The 21124-nt window shown below is 41.5% G+C and overlaps 1 protein-coding gene across 2 annotated transcripts in view; it reads left to right on the top strand.

Moving 5' to 3' along the window:
• The window catches only part of agap3 (ArfGAP with GTPase domain, ankyrin repeat and PH domain 3), a 153617-nt gene that overhangs the window by 110849 nt on the left and 21644 nt on the right, over positions 1 to 21124 (top strand). For both annotated transcript variants that reach the window (XM_015956717.3, XM_015956716.3), the window contains exons 12-13: positions 7234 to 7383; positions 16035 to 16190. In XM_015956717.3, the coding sequence (XP_015812203.3) occupies positions 7234 to 7383; positions 16035 to 16190 (306 nt within the window). The remainder of the gene's footprint in view (positions 1 to 7233; positions 7384 to 16034; positions 16191 to 21124) is intronic.

The following is a 21124-nucleotide window of genomic DNA, read 5'->3' as shown; positions in this document are numbered from 1 at the left end:
AACAACGAGATCTCGCAAACACTGTATAAGTCTAGGAAGTGTAAAATTAAAGAGGAACTTCACTGAAAAGCCTTTTTTTCTGATTCTAATAGGTCACTCTGAGTTTGTCATGCAGACCGAACATAAAAATAGTTTCTGACCCCTGTTTCATTCGTTAGCTTCTGATTGAAAATAGACAGTGAAACTCTAGGGTTTGAAAAGTCTGACAGATCTATGTGACACCGTCACTTAACATTCATGGGCTCACCCATCTCGACTCGCAACGGGGAAGGCTGCTTTTGGTTAAGATTCCAGGAAACAGTCTCGGCTAGTAGAAGAAGCTATTTCACATCATCTCCCCTGTATTTCAGTATATATATTGTATCACCAGGTTCTTGCCATTACAGACCCCAGGTTTTTGTGATTGCTAGATGACTCATCCCAACCTCCTCATATAATTATTTCCTCAATGTTGGTGTTCTTCTAAAGTTTCACTGTCGATTCCAATAATGACTAAGCACAGGAACATAGGGTGTTTCTCAATGCCAAGGAACCTTGCCTCAATGTCTTGGCCCCGCCCCGGTTGCCTAGGAGATACGTCATCGGGAGCCGCCAAGACGTGTTCCAATGTTCATGTTCTACCGAGACGTGTGTTCTCCGTTTGTTAGCCATTTAGCTAGCTGAGCGAGGATACATGGGAGGTGTCTTGTAGCCTAGCCTTGGTCAAAAATCACCCAGAATGTGCCGCTGTATTTTCAAAAGGATGGCAAATCAGATGCCGGCAGCTACTTCGGGGGCAAATTTAAAATTTAAAACTTCGGGGTCAACTAATTTTAAAAATTTTTTTAGATCCAAAGAAGTTATCTATTGTTGGTTAGTTGCTTAGTAGTTGCAGCTTCGTTGGCTAGCGGGTAGTAACTCACTTGTGTTTTTAATTTAATAAACATATACACAATTTAACTAATATGCATAAAATATAACGTTGTCTCCTGTGTCACGTGACTTTACGTGACCGCTGCGGAAGCCGCAGTCACGTGATGCAAGTCTGTTCCATTTAACTGTTTTCTTTGACCAAGGAAGGACAGTGTCCTCGTGACCAAGGCGCCTGGCCTCGCATGACATCGCCTCACAAGGCCTGGCGCTTTGACACTGAGAAACACCCATAATTTTGAATTTGAAAGAAACCAAAACACACCCTAGTGGAAGGCTGCTGTATTTTTTAGGCCCCACTAACCTCCATGCAAACACATTTTCTGGTTAAAAATTAAACATTGGTTTTTTTTCCAGACATCAACTCGTGTTGATTCACATCATTTTCTTTATGCCTTCAGCTTTAATGTCAATGCTTCAAACACAATATTTGTTTTTTCATGCATTGTCCAAACTAACAGTCTGTCATAAGCCCGGCTGCTCATCGAAGGACTTGGCCAGCTCTTGCACATGAGTTTGTGTGATGAAATTCACATCACACAAAACTTGAGGTCAAGCTGAAGAAAAACCATGAAATTAGACGATCTTTCTCCGTCATCCTCCCCAGAAACACGAGTACCCATTAATCAACCACACTTTCTAGTATCCAGTATTAGCTGGATTGATTTACTGCCGCTGTTTCATGCCTTTATAGAAACCTATTGTTTAATAAAATCTGCTATTTGACAGGTTTCAGTGTAGAATTACCAGACATGCATCAAGGGTTTGGAACTACTTTATTAGTTATTTAATATTTTCTATGTTTTCTGTAGTTATTTTATGGTCGGTTATCTGCTGATTCTGTCTGCTTTTTCAAGATGAAATCACAGAAAATACAGCTGAAACTTCAATTAAAAAACAGGATTTACTGCCTCACGTGTTGGTTTTAATACACATTTTATCATGGCATCTACCATACAGTTTGTAAAATTCCACTATGCACAAGTGTGAGTATAAATGTGTGAAGTGGGTCATTATAGGGCTAGCTGCAGTAGCAGCAGCAGCACGGGAGGTGGTGGGGGACATCTGGGCACCGGGTAGCGATGATGGCGGTGGATTACACTGCCGCAGATGATGTGTTGCCCGGCCCACATTAGCATGAATGCTTCATTATCTCACTACTTGTACATAATGGCAACAACTCCACGGAGGGGTCAGGCCTCGTCACGGCTCATCAGCCCACTGACGGCCCGGCCTAAAGAGAAATGAGGAGCAAGGCAGAGCTGCTCCCCGCTAATCCATCGCCTCCACTTAACACCACAGCCCCAGATAGCCTGCATTAGACACTATATGGCTTTTGTTATCTCTTTATATGCATGACAGTGCAGTTCGCAGTAACATTCGGTGATTTGAAGAATTCATTAGTGTTGGGAAAAGTAAATGAACAAGTTAAATATGCAAAGTCCTTAAAAGGAACATGGTTACAGTATTGTTTGCAAAAGGGTTCTAAGATATTCATTAGGAGGTATATGCATTGTGGCAATTAAAAAATTTCAATTTTTTGTGTTCTTTTGTTTTGTCAAGAAGGTCTCATTAAAATTCATGTCTTCTCAGTTCTGGTCAGCATGGCGGCTTTCATAAAGAGAGATCAAAACTAATGAATTGCTTGTTCAACTATTGCTGATGATTATGAATGAGATAATTAATTGTCATTTTTTTGCATGTAGCACAATTTTTCCTAAATATTATGTAAAAAAAAAAGACAGTTATTTTTAGTGCATAGCACACCTGAAGGGTTAAAATAGTGTGAATTTTCCAAATTTCAAACTTATAAAAGCTAATTTAAAGGGACAATTATTCTGAAATTCTTATTCAAATACACTTTTTAAAAGAAAAACTCATTAATAAATTACTCCGTTCAGCTTTAAATCAAGGTCTTTCTGTCCTTAAAGTATGAATAGGTTTTGTAAAGTTGGAATTTACAAACATTTTATGGTCTGATTTGATTCCTTTGACTTTGCAAAACATATCAGATAAAGCAAATAACTTCATCCAGTTATCTAAGGGTGTTTTTAAAAATATATTGAGATAAATGTGTAAAACATTTGTGAATGTTGAAAGTTTTTTTAAGTATTTGTTAAAAATCAGTAAATTTTATACCCGATTTTTATGGTTATATGTTACAAAGCCACCAATATTTTTTTACAACTGGGCGTCAATTTGTTGATTTTCAACATTTAGATGGATTTTTCCCGAGATCATTAGTAAAAACTACACATTGTCTCTTTAAACAGTGGAGAGTATTGTCATTACTGAGAGCTGTCCTCTTTCAAAACTGATATTCAGATGATGCAGAAGTTTTATTTATTTATTTATTTTTTACAACTCAAGGATCAAAAGCTTGGTGTGTATTTGCATTTAAACGAAAACTTCACACATTGAGTTAAATTCAGATTTATATTAATGAATGGGCTTTAAAGTTTGACCTATTAAAGTGAATTATCTGGTCCATGGTAAACATGTTGATGGTGACACTAGTACTGTCTGAACTGGTCACATGTTTCTGCTGCTCTTTTGTGTGGGTCCGCTGGTGACGTTTCAGACTCCCCGACGCAGAAAAGCATTTCCCACACTGGTCACAGGGAAATGGCTTTTCTCCGCTGTGGATCCGCTGGTGACGTTTTAACTTTGATGGTAAATCAAAGCTCTCGTCACAATGGCCACAGCAGTAGCGCTTCTTTGTCTTTTTGGTAGGCTGAAATAAAGACAAGGTAAATATAAAAACTTTTAATACAGATGCTTCAATATGTTTTCTCTCACAAACTCATGTTAACTTTTGGAAAAATGTAAGCAGATGAACTAACTTCTATCATAATACATTTACATAATAGTTTTGTACCAGACATCACATTTAAAGGTACATTTTATTACAGGTTACACTTTTTTCAAATGTTTCCTATAGCAATCAGATTTCATGTTGTTTATGCATTTAGCAAACATGTTTATCCAAAGCAACATTTTGGACCAAAATCTCTGCTCTACAAGTGAAATCAACCCACCTCTTCCAGTGACGACATTTTCCTGTTGGTGACACTTCACTCCTCCACAATCCAGGAATCCCCTCTGGAATATTCAAAAGAACACAACATATCTGAGGAAACGCTGTGAAAATTAGCTATTTAAAGATGTGGCTATACTAAATCTGGTAAAGATATAATCGGCAGGTATGCAAACAGTACTTTTATAATAATTCAAATGAATTAATTTCCATTTGAAGATTTCACTAGCAGCCCAAATCACCTCAATTATTCATCTGATTCTGCTGAATTCATGCAAAGATTTGGATGACAAAACAGCTAAAATTCAAAGTTTCCAAAAATAAACATTTTTAAAAGCTTCTTCAGACGAGCAGATGATCATAAAATCTTATCTAAAGGGGTTTTGACAAGTAATTAAAATTGCATCCACTTTTCCTAAGTTAACACACATCTTTTCAGTGGCGGACTGGTAATCGGGAGAAACGGGAGATTTCCCGGTGGCCTGGCCTTTAAACTGGCCCGCTCAGTGATTGCCGGTCATGACGTGCGTAATATCTAAATGAGCAATCCGTCATGCAGCTCATCAGGGCATCTGCTGTCCTGATGCTCGCACAAACGGAGCAAGCATATTGCAAGCTTGTGTGTTATGTGCATTACAGGCAGCGATCCAGACAGCATCATCATTTTGTTGGATTTACATCAAAAACACAGTTAAACCCCCTCATTAGATGGTTTTAAATTAATCCTAGATCAAAGTTTAAATTGAGGTTTAAAGTTCTGTTGCAGGTTCAAATTTAAACTTAGTTAAGTGTGAAAATTAAACTGTTTAAAAGAGAGGTTTAAACTTAATCCGTTTTAATTTTAAAGTTGGTTTTAAGTTTGGTGCAACAAAATTTAAACTTCAAGAGCAAGTCACCCCCAAATCAACTTTTTTTCTGATAAATTAAATAAATGTGTGTCTACGTGCTGCAGACACGTGTAGTCAATAGTTTTGCACTTTAGTGCATTTTAGTTAAAATTGTCTGCCTAAAACTGTCAGTGTTGTGCCATTGTCAGGTAAAAACTCTGCACTGCATTTGAATTTAAATCTGCCATTGCTATTGGCTAAAAGGTACCCTAGGACGTTAGCTGGTACCATATGATGTCACAATGTCGTTGGGAGCCTGTGTGTGTATTTGTTAGCTGCTCCGCCCTCTCGGTCTGCTAGGCAACAGCATTTGTTGCATTTTTCAAACAGGAAGTGGGAGTTGAGTAAGATCTGGTAGGGGGTGACTTCCTCTTTAAACCATGATTTAATCTGAATTTAAAGTTAAACCTTGTTGGTGCAATCTGCTCTAAGAACATTTAAAATCATGTTTGTTTTTTCAGCAGGAAGCATCATCAGCTGCAAACACAAACCTGTGAGCAACTCTATTAATAAATCCAAAGTTTAATAAGTGCTTTTAAAGAAAACCTTTTACACAGATAAAGTAGTACATGTATTTGTCATTTTAAAAGTGCTGATTTCCTCCTCTGAGTTTTTAGGGTTTAAGTTGAGCTTGTAAAACCTTTTTTATTCTTCAGAAAAGAGAAATCTAAAATGTATTGAATGGTTTGCCGGTCTGGAGCCCCTCAGTGGGACGTTATGTCTCTTTAGCTTCACTTTACCGTTGTTTTGGTCATCGTTGCCTTCGCTCTGTTGAAAGTGTGAGGCGGTCTGGACTCAGACCTGGCTGAAGTTGTGGGTTCGCTTCTATTTTAATGCCACAAGCTGATTATTTCCACACTGTAATTACATTATCCTCCCCTTTATGCAGGAGTGGTCTCTGGGGACTAATGGATACAGACATGTATAATTCATTAATCATTAGCATCCAATTTGACAATTAGACATGATTGTTGAATTTTAAGTATCAAAGTTGTCGTGCAGTTTGTCTAGTGTCTTTTTTTTCTTCTTAGAATCTTATTTTGTAGCATGATTTAAAAAATAGTACCGGTAAATCTTTTACGACTGAATTTTGTTACACACACACACACACACACACACACACACACACACACACCATTCTTCATTAGTAAAAGTCTCTTTGCTGCCTTCTACAATCCCCTTTTAGAGCTATTAGTCGTTATTCTAACAGAAGCGTTACTTAATGTGTTGTTCTTCCATCACATTTTCAAAAGCAAAGTTTCACGTTTTCTTTTTAATCCTTCCACTGAGTCCCCCCTCCTCCTCTGCTCTGATTTCAGCATGCTAATTTAGTCGGTCCTCCTCAGCGTGATTCCCTCGCTCTGTCTCCCATTCTTGCTGCGATTCTGCTCCCTCCCCTCTGGGACCTGAAGATTAATATTCCTGGGCCCAACAAGATAATTACTGGTACTAATTAGACATGATTATGTGAATTTGATACACTTATTACTCTAGATAATGAGTAGGACATATTATCCTAACAAGCACCCGTGCCGCTTAGTTTATTTTACACACCAGCCTCACACTATATTTTCTGTTATTGTCACCTCAATCAAAAACGGATATTCTCGTGTAATTACTGAATAAAAGGAGCTTGATGTGTGGTACCTGTGTGGTAACGGAACATTGTTGGGAAAAATCAGGAAAATGGAATGTTTTCCAAAACAATACGTGTTAAATTTTCAGCTTTTGGTGTCAAATCAATGTTCGCTTGAGCTATTTTAGACTGTGTGTGTGAATCTCAAAACCAATATAAAACCCTTTTTATTTCGTATTGCATGACGCAATCCCATTAATACCGTAGCATCTTTTAGCCATTAATCTGCATCCTCTCATGTGATTGGGGTGAATTTCTTAGAGTAGTTGAAGCAGCCGCTCACGAACAGGAGGGAGAGGACCTCACATGGCGCTGCCTTGCCCATGAATTAGTAAAGAGAGCCAGGCGTCCACAGCTCGCCTGATTGGAAGTTAGGGAGAGAACGCCCGCTGACGCCAGTGGAGATCGATGTGGCAGTCAGAGGAATGAAGAAAGATAATTAGCGTTCAGAGTGTATCTTGTTAATTAAGGGCTAATTAGAGGCAGAGATGGAGGGAGAAGGGTGTGTGTGTGTGTGTGTGTGTGTGTGTGTGTGTGTGTGTGTGTGTGTGTGTGTGTGTGTGTGTGTGTGTGTGTGTGTGTGTGTGAGAGACTGGTTATCATAGATATGTTCACAAGTAAGCTAGCTGCAGCATCAACCGCATAACACTCTACTGAATAATTGCTGCTTCATTACAGGCAGTTTGGATTTTTCAGTTACTTTGGAGATTGTGTCTTTGCTCAAATGAATAAAAAACTAAGTGTGATTTTTTTTCCTCCTCCAGGTGCGACTCACTCCAACAGCAGCATTTCTCTGCAGATGGGCGGGTCGGCATTTGGCGGCAGCAAGGACGGCATGCACCAGCGTTCCTTCTCCGTGTCCAGCGCCGACCAGTGGAATGAAGCCATCAACACCAGTACAAGCAGCGTAGCACGTAAGCAACCCACACCCTCATTGAAATTTACAATTTTACTCAAATGTGAAATGTTCAACAAACACAGGAGATCCGGAGGGTAATTTTTGCACCTTTATTTTGGGGGTGAGTGAAACGAGCTTCGTTTTCATGATTAGGTGATCAGGACTGTGATCGCTGTGACCTTTTTGGCTGCTGCTCTTTCATAAAAGCAGCGTGTTCAGAGGTGGGGGGTTGGTGACAGTGAAGGTTAACTTTCCTCCATTGATGCATCTCTTTACTGCCTTCATGTCACTGTAGTTGTGTGAAGTACGATAATGTATTCACCATATCTTATCTTACACCCCCCCCCCCCCCCCAATCCATCCTGTCTTTACCTTCCATCTTCCTCTCTGCCCCCCCCCCCCCCCCCTGTTTTTGTCTCCTTTCTTCCGAGGAGGAAAATGAATGCTTTTCGGGAGTACCATTCATCACCAGTTATTTCCCTCTCTTTGTGGTTGGCAGTAAAAAAGCACTTAAATGCACATCAACAGAATAACAGTCATTTCCATGCATGTTTGCACTCTGGTAGTTCTCATTAGCGCGGCGGCGGCTCCCCCCCTCCCCGTGGGCTCCCAGGGGCCCCAGCAGTTTAAAGAGCGCACTTTACGAGCACTGCTGGAGTCCAACTGCACGGCCCTCGTGGTTCCGCAGACAAGCCTGACTCTCATTTGGAGCTGCCGAACGATCAATTCTGCCTGGACGCAGGCACTTCCATCACCACACCCCCCCACCCCCACCCCCCTCGCCTCCCATCAGCAGCATGCCTAAAGCCGAATTACTTAGATTCGTGGGGTCCTCAAATAAATGAGCATGTGTGTGTGTGGCTGTTTGCATGTGGACTTTTTCTACAAACTGTTCTCGTGTCAGAAAATCTCTATAGTCGGATGTTTCCCCAAACACGGAGATCCGAAACTGCAGAGGACTTCCCGAACTGGGAATTAGGAGGGCAGAATTTCCTTCATTCATATTTGTTAAACTGAAAAACCCTCACTATTATTACCATAGCTCATTTACCAGCATCCGGTCTTCTACTAAATCACATTCACAATTTGCTCCATTATTCTATTTTCTTCAATTATTTCCATGCTACTTTTAAGGTAACCACAAATGAGCTTGAATGAGGCAAATGAGCTGAAAACGATGGTGGAAACGTGGAATGATAGATTTCTGTAATCAGTACATAGCTGATATGAACAGTTTAGAGACTTTTACAGTGAGAAAATCCTGTTTGTGGCTTAAAAACTTTGTTTTTTTACTCTTCTTTCCAAATGCCAATCAGAATTAAAGAGTAGGGGGTGTGAATCTATTGATCATGAATGTTTTATTGATATAGTGGATTCAGTGTTTGCCGATCTCTCAAATTTCGTCCTAATACCATTTTGATTTTGATTTAGGATCCCCAGATCAATATAAAACAATATAAAAAGGGATTAAACACAATCTTTTCTAAGGGGAGTGACAGTTTCTTTACTTTTTTTCTCACTGCTCGCCATGACACCACTAACATCTTCATTTAAAGCCATTTTCCCCCTTCAAGAATTACGTATGATTTCTTAGAAATTTGTAAAAGTGATAAAATGTACTACATGTATTGTATTGGGATGTATTGCCTACATTATATCAACTTTTTTGCTAAGCCCGCTCCTCATCCTGTAGAGCCCCATGCAATGTGAATTGAAGGCCATTCAGCTTTAGCCGATAGCTTTAGTTATTTGCTTACATGCAGATGTCGGTCACAAAGCGTGCACACACACATTTGCATAAGTACCTACACTGGTGCAAAGTTAGCCTTTCGAAAAAAATATGCATCGATGCTCTCTCAGAGGTGCACACTTGCTTCCGGTCGTAATCACGGAAGTAGGGAGAGGGGCTTACGGTGCAGTTCCCCCGCCTCTGGATGGTGCCCTCAGAGAAATGGTGACGTGGAGGAAAAGGTGAAAAATGGAACTTCAGCAGAACTTCAAAGTAAAACAATTTTCTAAATAAAACTGTGTTTGATAAATAGTTATTCTGTTGCATTTTGGGTGGATGACCATATAATGGATGCAAATCATTACGTTCCTATTAAACAGTGCACCTTTAGTGTAAAATGTGTCCGGACTATCAGAAAAATTGACTTGATTGAAATGCATCCTTCATATCTTTCATCTGAATGTGTCTTCAATAATCAATAGAGGGTGTTGCACAGTGAAGGGTGCTCATGTTTTGCCATCTGAATAGACTTGAACCAAGCCCAATCACTCCATTATCCTTGGTGAAGGTTGCAGGTTATAACCTAAAATGTGATGCAAAAACAGCAGATTGATGATGCGCAGGAGAATGAATGCATTTTAGCCAGGTAACTATTTCCATATTATTTAAAGAATGTTCTCATTTGTATACCCACTGAGCAAAGGCATGGAGCAAAGGGGTAGGAGCATCTCTTGAATATTGAGCACCGCTTTTTGATTAAATCCCGGCCCAATTTTTTTTATTGCTCCCAGTCATAAAGAGGCCCATTCTTTAATGCAGAGAATGCTTTTTTAAAAGCTGCTCTTCATCGTACGCCTCAATCTTTGATGCAGGATTAAAAGCAGGAGTCTTAAACAGTCATTTGAGTGCTGTGATATGGTTACTGATGATAGAAAGTAAGTCACGCTCAAAGTTTAAGTAAAGTCTTGCTTGTATTTTACTAGCCTTACAAAATGACAGCTGAAATTAATTGCCTTAAACTAAATAGTTTAATGGTTCGACTGAAATTTCTTTCATTTAGAAATGTGAAAAAAACTGTTGCTTTTATTGTAAATAATAAAAGTTTAATTCTAAGTGACATTTTACCCACTTTTTATGATTTTATAGTATAAGCAAATAAAGGATATATTCAGGTATCTGATAAATAAATTTAATACCTTCTCAAGAATTTTTCCATCTTTTTAAAGGGACAATGTGTAGTTTTTACCATTAATCTCTGGAAATAGCTGTCAAAATGTTGAAAATTAATTAAATGAATCCCAGTTGTTAAAAAATATTGGCGGCCTCATAACATATAATCTTAAAAATTGGGTCTAAATTATATCGGCGTAGGTCTAAGTCTCTGGGCAATGCCAAATTAGACACGATGGTTCCTTCCACTGGAGCCTGTGAGGACTAAACGCATTTGCTGATTTGTAACAAGCGGTTACAACACTTTCGCCATTTATAAACATTGTTTTACACATTTACTTCTTCATTTCATTTATTTATAAAGCCCCTTCTGCGACCAATGCAGACGCCCAAGGTGCTGAACACAACACAGTAAAAACATAAAACCATCAGAATAAAATATAACAATCCTAAAACCAACATAAAAGCAATTAAAAGAGGAGAGTAAAAGCAAAAAATAAAATCCTGAAAAAGATTAAGAGGCCGGGGCATCGAAACCGGGTAAAATTTGCTAATCCTGGAATGCCTTGAGAAAAAAATGGGTCTTAAGGTGAATCTTAAAAACCCCCAATGAGGGTGACTGACGCACCACCAAAGGCAACTGGTTCCAAAGTGCAGGTGCCAACACCGAGAACGCACGGTCCCCCTGTGACCTGCACTCAGTGCGTGGAACGATCAACAGCTCCCTGCCGGCTGAGCGAAGGGCCCGCGAGGGGGCATGCCTATGCAAAAGGTTGCCAAGATATGCTGGAGCAGTTCCTTGTAAGGCCTTGTATGCCAGTACCAAAACCTTCTTCACTCGTTGCCAGTCAGAAGTTGCATGTGCACTGACCGACATCTAAGACTATCCATGCTGATCTTATTGTAATAAGTTGGGAGCTTTATCCTAGTTTACATGTGCCTTAGAAAACCAGCCTCTCAAATAAAGTTTGTTCCACTCCGGTACAGTTGGTGGCGACATGTTCCTTTTCATGTCGGCATTCTTCTGGTTAGCTTATAGCAACATAAGCAGTAAACAGAGTCTGGCGGGAGTCAAGCAGACAGAATTAAAACAGGATATACACAATGGCTGAAGGAATGCACAACATCAACACTGTGGAGCAGCTTATTTGGTACGTATTGTCCTGTTTTATGAAGTTATGCCTGTTGCTTTGTGACTATGGTCTTGTCAGAAGACCGCTTCCGTGATCTGGTTATTTCCGGAACACGAGCATCCAACCAGTTCAGTTTGGCTAACTCGTTTACATGCAGTGTATTCGGATTGCTACCGCATTACCTGAGTGCTTCAGCTGGATTAGATGCAGTCAGCCAGACGAACGCGTTTACAAGCATATAATAAGCACGATGTGAGTTGTTTTGGAGCAATACTTTGGTTATCTGATGCACATGTAAATGCACTGACTGATGAAAGAGAGTCAGATGTGCTTGCCATTTTGCTGGAGGTTCAATGATCTGACAAAGCACTTGTCTGAAAATTGCACTCCCAGGGATTTTTGACCCTAATGGCCATCCGCTGGTAAGGTCTAAAGCCTGGGGCACACCGAGGGTGGACGCGGATGCGCCGCGTCTTGCCCGCGCTGCACCCGCGGCATCATTTTACATAGAAGTCATTATAGTTAATGAGAGTGGGCACACAGGGAGCACCATGCCGCGTCCCAGAAGTGATGCGCCTAGGCACTGAAGATAGACACCAGTTCTATCTCAAGCGGTGCGGCGGCTGTTTACGACATTGTGGATTACTTTACAACAGACTTTACGACGCGGAACGGCATTACGGCAAAAACTCAACTGCCGGAACAAACCTAGCCGTGGCTTTGAACACTTTAAAGTACTATTGATCCAAACAAATAGCGTACTTACCCATTTTTAATGAATTTGAGTCTCACAAAACACGACGGTAAATCTGATCACGTATAAACAATAGTCATTTCCCGCTTCCTGTTCTCACGTCCCGTGAGATGTTGTGACTATCGCGCGATTTACCAAGAAGCACTCAGCGCCGTGGCGCGTCCTGTGTGACCACTTGACTTCTCAAAATCTCGGGCGCGATGCTGAGCGGCGCGTCCGCCTCCGGTGTGCCTCAGGCTTTACTCGGACACAAAAATACCGCTTGCTTGCATTGATTTAGTTATGTACTGCCCCCTGTCGCCAGGGAAAATACACACGTCCCTTTAAGGGTCTTAATTTTCCTTAAATTGTTTCTTCAACTTTTAATATATCTCAGGACCTCATAGATACCCTGAAATAATACATTTTTACAAATTAGTGAAAAGTAACAAATTGTTACTTATAGATATAATTCATTTAAAATGTTGTCTTTATTAATACTATAATCTAAAATAAAACCAGAACAAATTTTAGAAAGTCATCCTTTACAAAACCATAAAAACTCTGCTAAGTGGAAATGAATCCGGTTGCAGGTGTTTTTCTCATGCAAGTTTTCACAGCAGCTTCCACCAGTTAATGCACAGATCGCCTTGTGTCATTGGCGCTGTGTTTTATACGTCGCCCTCCAGATGCGAGGCTGGTAGCATGTGGGGCGTTTGATTTCAAAGCCAGGTTGTAATGAAGTTTGACATTTAGTTTGGAGAGAGCAGCAGAGCGCGATCAGGCCTTGATTAGTATGCTGTAATTGAGGATAATAAGAGGGAGGCGGTGATTGTTTCTAATTTTTGCCATTAATTGCAGCCGTTGGCTTTGATTGAGGACAGGCAGGGCTGCCGTGTCAAGGGGCCCGGTGGAATCATGGCGCTCCTTACCTTGAGCCTCTTGAATAAAAATGAAAGAACCCCCCTCCCCATCCTTCGCTCTCCCCCCTGCTGCTCGCGCTCTCACCCTTTTTGATTTTTTTTCCTTCCCCACTTACTCTCAGTGTGGCACCGGTGAAGGCAGGAAGCTGCTAGCAGCAGCGCCCTCTTTGTCTCACCCACAGCCTTCCTCCTGACGCGCGTTTAAACCGTCATCTCCGTGGTGGGAGTGAATTATGCTGTAATCACAGGTTAGTCTGATACCTATTCAGCTGCCCAGGTGATCTTGGCTGAGTGGTAAAGCGTCTCCTGATCCCCAGTGCAGCTCATTACCCAGCTTGGTCCTGATGGCCCTCATACACACTAACAGCTCGCTAATAATGCCACAGTGATTTCTGTGCTTTCTGGATTGGATTAATTTCAACCACATAATTCTCATCTTTACAAATTTAATTTGGCAGCCAGACACAGTTTAGTGCTGCAAACCACTTCACCGAAAATAGACGTAGTGTATGCATTTGGGTTTGTGGGGCTCTTTTATTATGTTTTGGAGTTTTTCTTTTATCCTGCAGACTCTCTAAAGTCTGACACAAGCAGCACATCTCCCTGTGCAGGTTTCAGGTGCAGAACGAGATGGGCCAGGGTCATTTTCCACAACATTAGGGGCAGAAATTGATAATTAGAGGTGTTTATGACACGGTCGGGGCCCCTTGGGGCAGCCCTCCCCTTTAACCTCAAGCGACATTAAACAAATGCTGGGTGTCACGTTGGAGGCAGGTTGGAGCTCATGTCTTCCACCCGCCATACGGAGCTGTGCTGGCGGGACAGACGCTGGAATGGAGAGGGAGGAGGAAGCACAGGGTGGAAAGGAGGGGAGGGGGGGGGGTGCATGGAGGACCCCTGTGCCCCCAGCTGTCTGAGGCAGCTAATGACTTGTCTCAGGGGGGCTGTTGTAAGGGAGCAGGGAAATTGAAACAGACGCCTCGACGAGGAGCTGCTACATGTGTGGCTGCGTGCTGCCATTCAAAGCGCCGGAGAGCTTAATATATGTGCTCCGGCAAAGGTAGCACTGCTATGTGTTTTATTTAATGGCACATAATCAATAAATCAAGTGTTTTGTTTCTACTCTTGCTGAAATGTTGCTGCTTCAAAGGGTCAAATTGTTTGAATTTGCTATTGCGGATTTAATTTTTTTCATCACTGTTTGCGTACATCAGCGATCAACAAGATTAATTCCTAAGTCGAGGACGGACATAATGGTGTGTGTCTCAGGTGCTGTCTTCTATATTTTACCCATACTCAAACAGTTTATCCCCCGGCCCTCTGAGCTCCACTCTCCCCCCACCAACACCTAAGCATCTTCTATCCCCCGCTGAGCCCAGCTTACTCCTCCAAGGCAGCCCCATCTTCCTAAAGGTAATGACCGAATTAGGCCTAATGTTGTACACTGGCTAATGGCACAGCGCCGCACATTATAGCATGTGCAACTGGCAACAACAACAGCAATAATCCCTGAGCCCCTTGTCCTCCTGCACCCCACCCCTGGGGCTGGGACGGTGCACAGGGAAATGAATGGAGTTTACTACACTACAATGAGCTTTTGATGGGAGACAATGGAGGATGCTGCCAGCCCCACACAGGGTGGTAAGAACAGAGCAATATGGGGCCCATCTTCTGGCCCTCCCCTTGCCTGCTATCCCCAGGCCCCTGGCCCCCGCTCTCCAACTCTTAATGGCATCCGGAGGGGGAAAGAAGGGAAAGTGATGTCAAATGTCAGGAAATCAGAAGGATGGCAAGCTGACAACCCCCTCCTATCCTCCCATCCCTCCTGTCCCTTTGCCCAACGGTAGCACAGGTTAATATCACATTTATAAAATCACTTACGAGGAACAGAGCCAGCTCTTCGCCCCCACCCTGTCACTCTTAGACAGTCATATAGAGAACTTTGCCACAGGCTGACTTAGGTGACCATTTGTCCCCAGCTCCATACCTCCCCCTTAACAACATCTGAAGCTGGACTTTCTTTTTTAAACATTTCAGCTCTTCCCAGTGTGCACGTCAGCTTTCACCATTAATTAATGTCACTGTTGTTTCTGCAGCTTTTGAACATAAATATGAGGCAAAGGACAAAACTTTGCAGTTTGTATTAAGCTCACACAAATTTCATGTGTGAATTTAAGACAAAAGTGTGCCGAATTTGCATTTAGTTGCCACCCATACTGGTAAAGAATGCAGTACCCGATGAGTTTTCTAATGGCATCATTTGTTTTCAGCTCTTTGGCAGTTTACAAGGCTATCATATCCTAAATAGTGACTGCTCTTACAACTGTCACAATGGTTCAAAGCAATTAAAAAACAAGCATGTGCACAAACACAGTATAGTCATTAGTCTAGACTGCATACTCATTTGAGGCTTTTCAGTTCATTCCAGGACTCTCCGCTGGAAAAGTAGGCAGGAAAAAAAGTCCCCATCAGATTTTTTTGGTTGATGTTCTTATTGCCATCCTTTAAAAAGAATCAAACGTTTTTGGAGCTCTAAAGCTTTACACTCACATTTGCTGCACCCATATTCCTCCAAGGGCGAACAGAAAGCGAAAATTTACAAACTCAGGTGATTTTTTTTTCTTTATTTTATCTGCGTCTAATTTCAATATTCACACATCCAGCTGTGTGTCATGAAACATAATCACATTATTTAGCTCTTCTTCATGCACAAAATGTCTTGTAATAAACGGCTTTGGATTATTTCTAACACAATGTTTCAATTAAAATATTTCTAAATAAAATATCTCATCTTCTTTGGTTGTTGAAATTGTTTAGGGTGCACAGAAAAAGTTTAATGAAGTAAGAGAACTGGAATTCCTGCTACGTTCTTTGTGTGTTTTCAGTAATAATTAAATCAACAGCCCAACATTGTAGCTGTGATTCTAAAAAACTAATATCTACAGTATTAAATAACATGTTTGTTCTGTTTTTCTTCAGCAAACGGGATGAATGATCCTGCAAATTCCAGCATGGGCAGCGCCACGAGTCCGAAACTGGAGCCACCTCCTTCTCCACACGCCAACCGCAAGAAACACAGGCGGAAAAAGAGCACAGGCATCACAAAGCCAGATGGCTTATCTGCAGGAAATGATGGTAGGAGAAAACAAATATTTGGTTTGAAATGATAAAAACTTTCACTACTACCCCAGACAGGAGTAGATTTGTGTTTAAAACACAAAGTAAATTAAAAACTATCTAAACTTTTATTTAATTTTAACCACAAAACGGCACTTTTGCAAATTTGTTCACACTTTTACCGTGAAAAAAAAGTCCAAAAAAAGAAGCCTTCATGTAATCATCTAAACTCTGACTGTGTGTGTGCATGATGCACATAAAGGTGTGTTGTTTAGTGTCTCCGCGCAGCCCCCCTGCGCAGCCCCAATTTATTTTACTGTTGTATGAATAGTGAATGTGGCCGTCCCCAGCAGGGGAGTGGCAGCCGGCTCTCCACCCAATTAATAATGATTCCTCAGCCCAATGATGAATGGAGCGCCCTAATTGGATGGCATTGTGAAAACACTGAGGCGCATTTCAGAGGCCATAAAACTGATGTCACGAGAGCAGGATGATCAATCAACAAGATTGATACGCTGGATAACAACAACAATGGCATTGACGCCTCCTAAATGGGGCTTAGCATTTATAATCATTATACTTTTTTATCCCGCTCTCTGACAGCTTCTCTTTAAAGTCTGAAAGGGTCTGTTGACCACATTGTTGTATGGAGGGAACATCATCAGCATCACAGTGATAAGCGGTGTGAGATAAGTGCTGCTCCGTTTTTATTGCACAAGATGATCTCCACTCCTGTTTTGGTTGTCATACTGGGTTAAATGTTCTGGGTTCAGCGTTTATGTCTGACAGTAAGTTGTGAGCTGCAGCCCTATGTGTGTACAGATCTCGGCATCTTTTACTCCTAATGTGCATTTTCTGACAGGATTTACAGCCACATAAAATAAAATAGGAAAAAAAAAAGAAGTTTTCTGAGTGACAGCTGGCATTATCAAACCTCGTCAGTGACTATCTGTTTACTCCTGGACTTCTTAAGGAGGAAGTCTGGGAGCAATCAGACAGGAGGAGGCAGATTCCGAATGTTTCTCACATCATCAAACATGCACATTGTTTTCCATCCATCTCGTCGTTTCTCCCTGAGGTTTTCTATTAGTATCAGCACGTCTGTTCTGCTGAACACTCCGGAATACCGACGTATCGCTTAAATATTGGATTTGCCCAGTCCTGCGGTGGGGAGCGGCGTCTCCTGTTCAGGGGAAACAGGAGGAGGAGGAGAGGAGAGGTGGGATCCTTGAATAAATTGCTATCAGTTTATCTCATTTACGGGGCAATCAGAAGCATGCACTGCAGGCTGAAATTGAATTTTAGTAGTTGTGAGGCATCATAAATCAAAACGGCGTGAGAGTTTTTAAGGTGAGACATCATTTTGGTCAACGTGGGACGTAAGGCTGCAGAAACTGTTGCTGCATCATTTTCAGATTTGCCCCTGCAGCACACGGAAAGACTTTGCAGCAAAGCTGCTAAAGCGGAGGAGTAATCAAGGCGCATTTAACAAACTCGAGTTTTATGCAATAAATATAAATGAGAGATAGAAATTTGACCATATCTACCACCATTTGGATAAAGGCCGAGATGTCCAGTGTACTCCTTTTCCATCAAGAATCCACTCGGAGGACACAGCCTCTAATACGCTCAGCACTGTCAGAGCCGTGTGGCGTAATGAACTTCTCATGTGCTTAAAGAATGATGCAGGATGCATGGCGAGACAACTGACAGCCCCGTAATGTGTTTCCCAGCAGCCGCTTGGCGACGAGCTCTCGCCGTGTGTCGCTCGCCATAAACCCACTGGAAAATCGATGGCCGATAAAGACTTGTGTTCAGGGGGAGCCCTTCTGATTAATGCAGACTGTCAAGGAGCATCATTAATGTATTTTTCTTTTAAAAAATAGTATCAAAGGCTCGTTGTTTTGGAGGGTTTGGCGTGAGACGGAAAACGGAAAGTGAAGCGATGGAGGAAGATTGTGATAAGACATTCCCGTGGATTCCCAGTTTTGTATGCACGCCGAGGTCACGGAAATTAGGGAGACGAGCGGCGCTAATGATGGACCTGAGTGGCTTTAGTGTCCAAAGGTGTGGAGGTCCTCACATTACAGTTAAAGTCAGTCCTCATTGTAGTTCAGTTTATTTATTTTTTGTATTTCAGAGAAGAAGTAAAAACATACGCTGAAAAGAACAAACCGACCAAACACGGCATCATTAAAATTAGCATTTTAATATGATTCATGTAAGAATGAATTAGTAAATCTGTGCTCAAAAGCTTTGATACGTTGTTTTGAGTGGATTGAGTCTGTAGAGGTGTGAAAGGGACGCGTACATAAAGACTTAACTGAAATAACAGGAAGTTGTTTGTAGCGTTAAAATCTCAATCGTAGGTTTTTCACATCTCTTTCTTAGCAGGAACATCTCCATAAACAAGGTACAAGGCTTAAGATGGGAGGTATATTCTGTAGTAGTAATCATTACACAAACACCTGAAAACATCTGGTGAACAATGAAAAATCTGAATTAAAATAAATGATAATAATTTAACCATTTTAACTGGTTACAAGCTAATATGGACAGATGTGGCAGATATTTTATCTGACATTATAATTAATTCTATCTTTTTTTTTATCAGACTCTATTTAAGTGCAGTATTTAGCTAAACTAGAAATCTTGATGAACTGCAGCAGTAGCAGTAAACATTTGCCCTGCAGGTCATCTAGTCACGTGCCATAGCCTCAACAGGTCTACCACTGGCTGGGTCAGTCACGGCGCTCTGTTTGTAGAGATGTTGGGCGGGCTGAGTACCGTTAAAGCAGTGACGCCAGAGCTGCGACAGAGCACAACAACAATGGCGGTGACTCAGGGTAGGCGCTCATTAGAAACGGCTTTGGAATCAACTTTAGACATAAGCAGATGGAGGTATTTGAGTCATTTATTTCCAAAAGGATGTATTTGCTCCTACATCTATGGTGTATGGCGGACTGCTCCATTGACTGATTTCCATCACTATGACTACAGGTGCTGGCCAGTAAATTAGAATATCATCAAAAGGTTGAAAATATTTCAGTAATTCCATTCAAAACGTGAAACTTGTACATTATATTCATGCAATGCACACAGACCAATGTATTTCCGATGTTTATTACGTTTAATTTTGATATTTATAGGTGACAACCAATGAAAACATCAAATCTGGTATCTCAGAAAATTAGAATATTCTAAAGGCCAATGAAAAAATGTTTGTTTCTCTAATGTTGGCCAACTGAAAAGAATGAACATGAAAAGAATGTGCATGTATAGCACTCAATACTTAGTCGGGGCTCCTTTTGCCTCAATAACTGCAGTAATGCGGCGTGGCATGGACTCGATCAGTCTGTGGCACTGCTCAGGTGTTATGAGAGCCCAGGTTGCTCTGATAGTCGTCTTCAGCTCCTCTGCATTGTTGGGTCTAGCGTATTGCATCCTCCGCTTCACAATACCCCATAGATTTTCTATGGGGTTAAGGTCAGGCGAGTTTGCTGGCCAATCAAGGACAGGGATACCATGGTCCTTGAACCAGGTGCTGGTGGTTTTGGCACTGTGTGCAGGTGCCAAGTCCTGTTGAAAGGTGAAGTCTGCATCCCCATAAAGTTGGTCAGCAGCAGGAAGCATGAAGTGCTCTAAAACTTCCTGGTAGACGGCTGCATTGACCCTGGACCTCAGGAAACAGAGTGGGCCAACACCGGCAGATGACATGGCACCCCACACCATCACTGACGGTGGAAACTTTACACTGGACCTCATGCAACGTGGATTCTGTGCTTCTCCGCTCTTCCTCCAGACTCTGGGTCCTTGATTTCCAAAGGAAATGCAGAACTTGCTTTCATCAGAAAACATAACTTTGGACCACTCAGCATCAGTCCAGTCCTTTTTGTCCTTGGCCCAGGCGAGACGCTTCTTGCGCTGTTTCTTGTTCAAGAGTGGCTTGACACACGGAATGCGACACCTGAATCCCATGTCTTTCATGAGTCTCCTCGTGGTGGTTCTTGAAGCGCTGACTCCAGCTGCAGTCCACTCTTTGTGGATCTCCCCCACATTTTTGAATGGGTTTGTCGTCACAATTCTCTGCAGGGTGCGGTTATCCCTAGAGCTTGTACACTTTTTTCTACCACATTTTTTCCGTCCCTTCGCCTGTCTGTTAATGTGCTTGGACACAGAGCTCTGCGAACAGCCAGCTTCTTTAGCAATCACCTTTTGTGTCTTGCCCTCCTTGTGCAAGGTGTCAATGATTGTCTTTTGGACAGCTGTTAAGTCAGAAGTCTTCCCCATGATTGTGGTGCCTTCAAAACAAGACTGAGGGACCTTTTAAAGGCCTTTGCAGGTGTTTTGAGTAAATCAGCTGATTAGAGTGGCAGCAGGTGTCTTCTATATTCAGCCTTTTCAGAATATTCTAATTTTTTGAGATACCAAATTTGGAGTTTTCATTAGTTGTCACTTATGAATATCAAATTTAAATGTAATGAACATTGGAAATACATTGGTCTGTGTGCATTGCATGAATATAATGTACAAGTTTCACGTTTTGAATGGAATTACTGAAATATTTTCAACCTTTTGATGATATTCTAATTTACTGGCCAAAACCTGTATATCAAGGTTTTCATTGCTCTGATTGGTCCCAGTGCTGTGCAGTTGGGTGTTTAAAAGAACAGTAGATTACGCCCCTACGCCTGAGCTGCAGGGGTTAGACTCGGTGTTTTACATACAGAGGAGTGATGCACCGATATGATGTTTATAAGCCGATACCGATATCCAATATTAATTTCACTGTTATGGCCAATAACCGATATTTGCCGATACAGATATTCTGACATTAACCCTTTGATGCATAATGGTCACTACAGTGGACAGGTACTCAAAATTGTTATTTCTTTATTTTTGCTATGAAGCACAGCTGTTGAAGACTTTATTGCATGTGAGCCCCTCCATTT

This window comes from Nothobranchius furzeri, chromosome 11, assembly GCF_043380555.1.
Source record: "Nothobranchius furzeri strain GRZ-AD chromosome 11, NfurGRZ-RIMD1, whole genome shotgun sequence".
Classification (NCBI taxonomy): Eukaryota; Metazoa; Chordata; class Actinopteri; order Cyprinodontiformes; family Nothobranchiidae; genus Nothobranchius; species Nothobranchius furzeri.
This window is presented reverse-complemented; position numbering and strand designations above follow the sequence as displayed.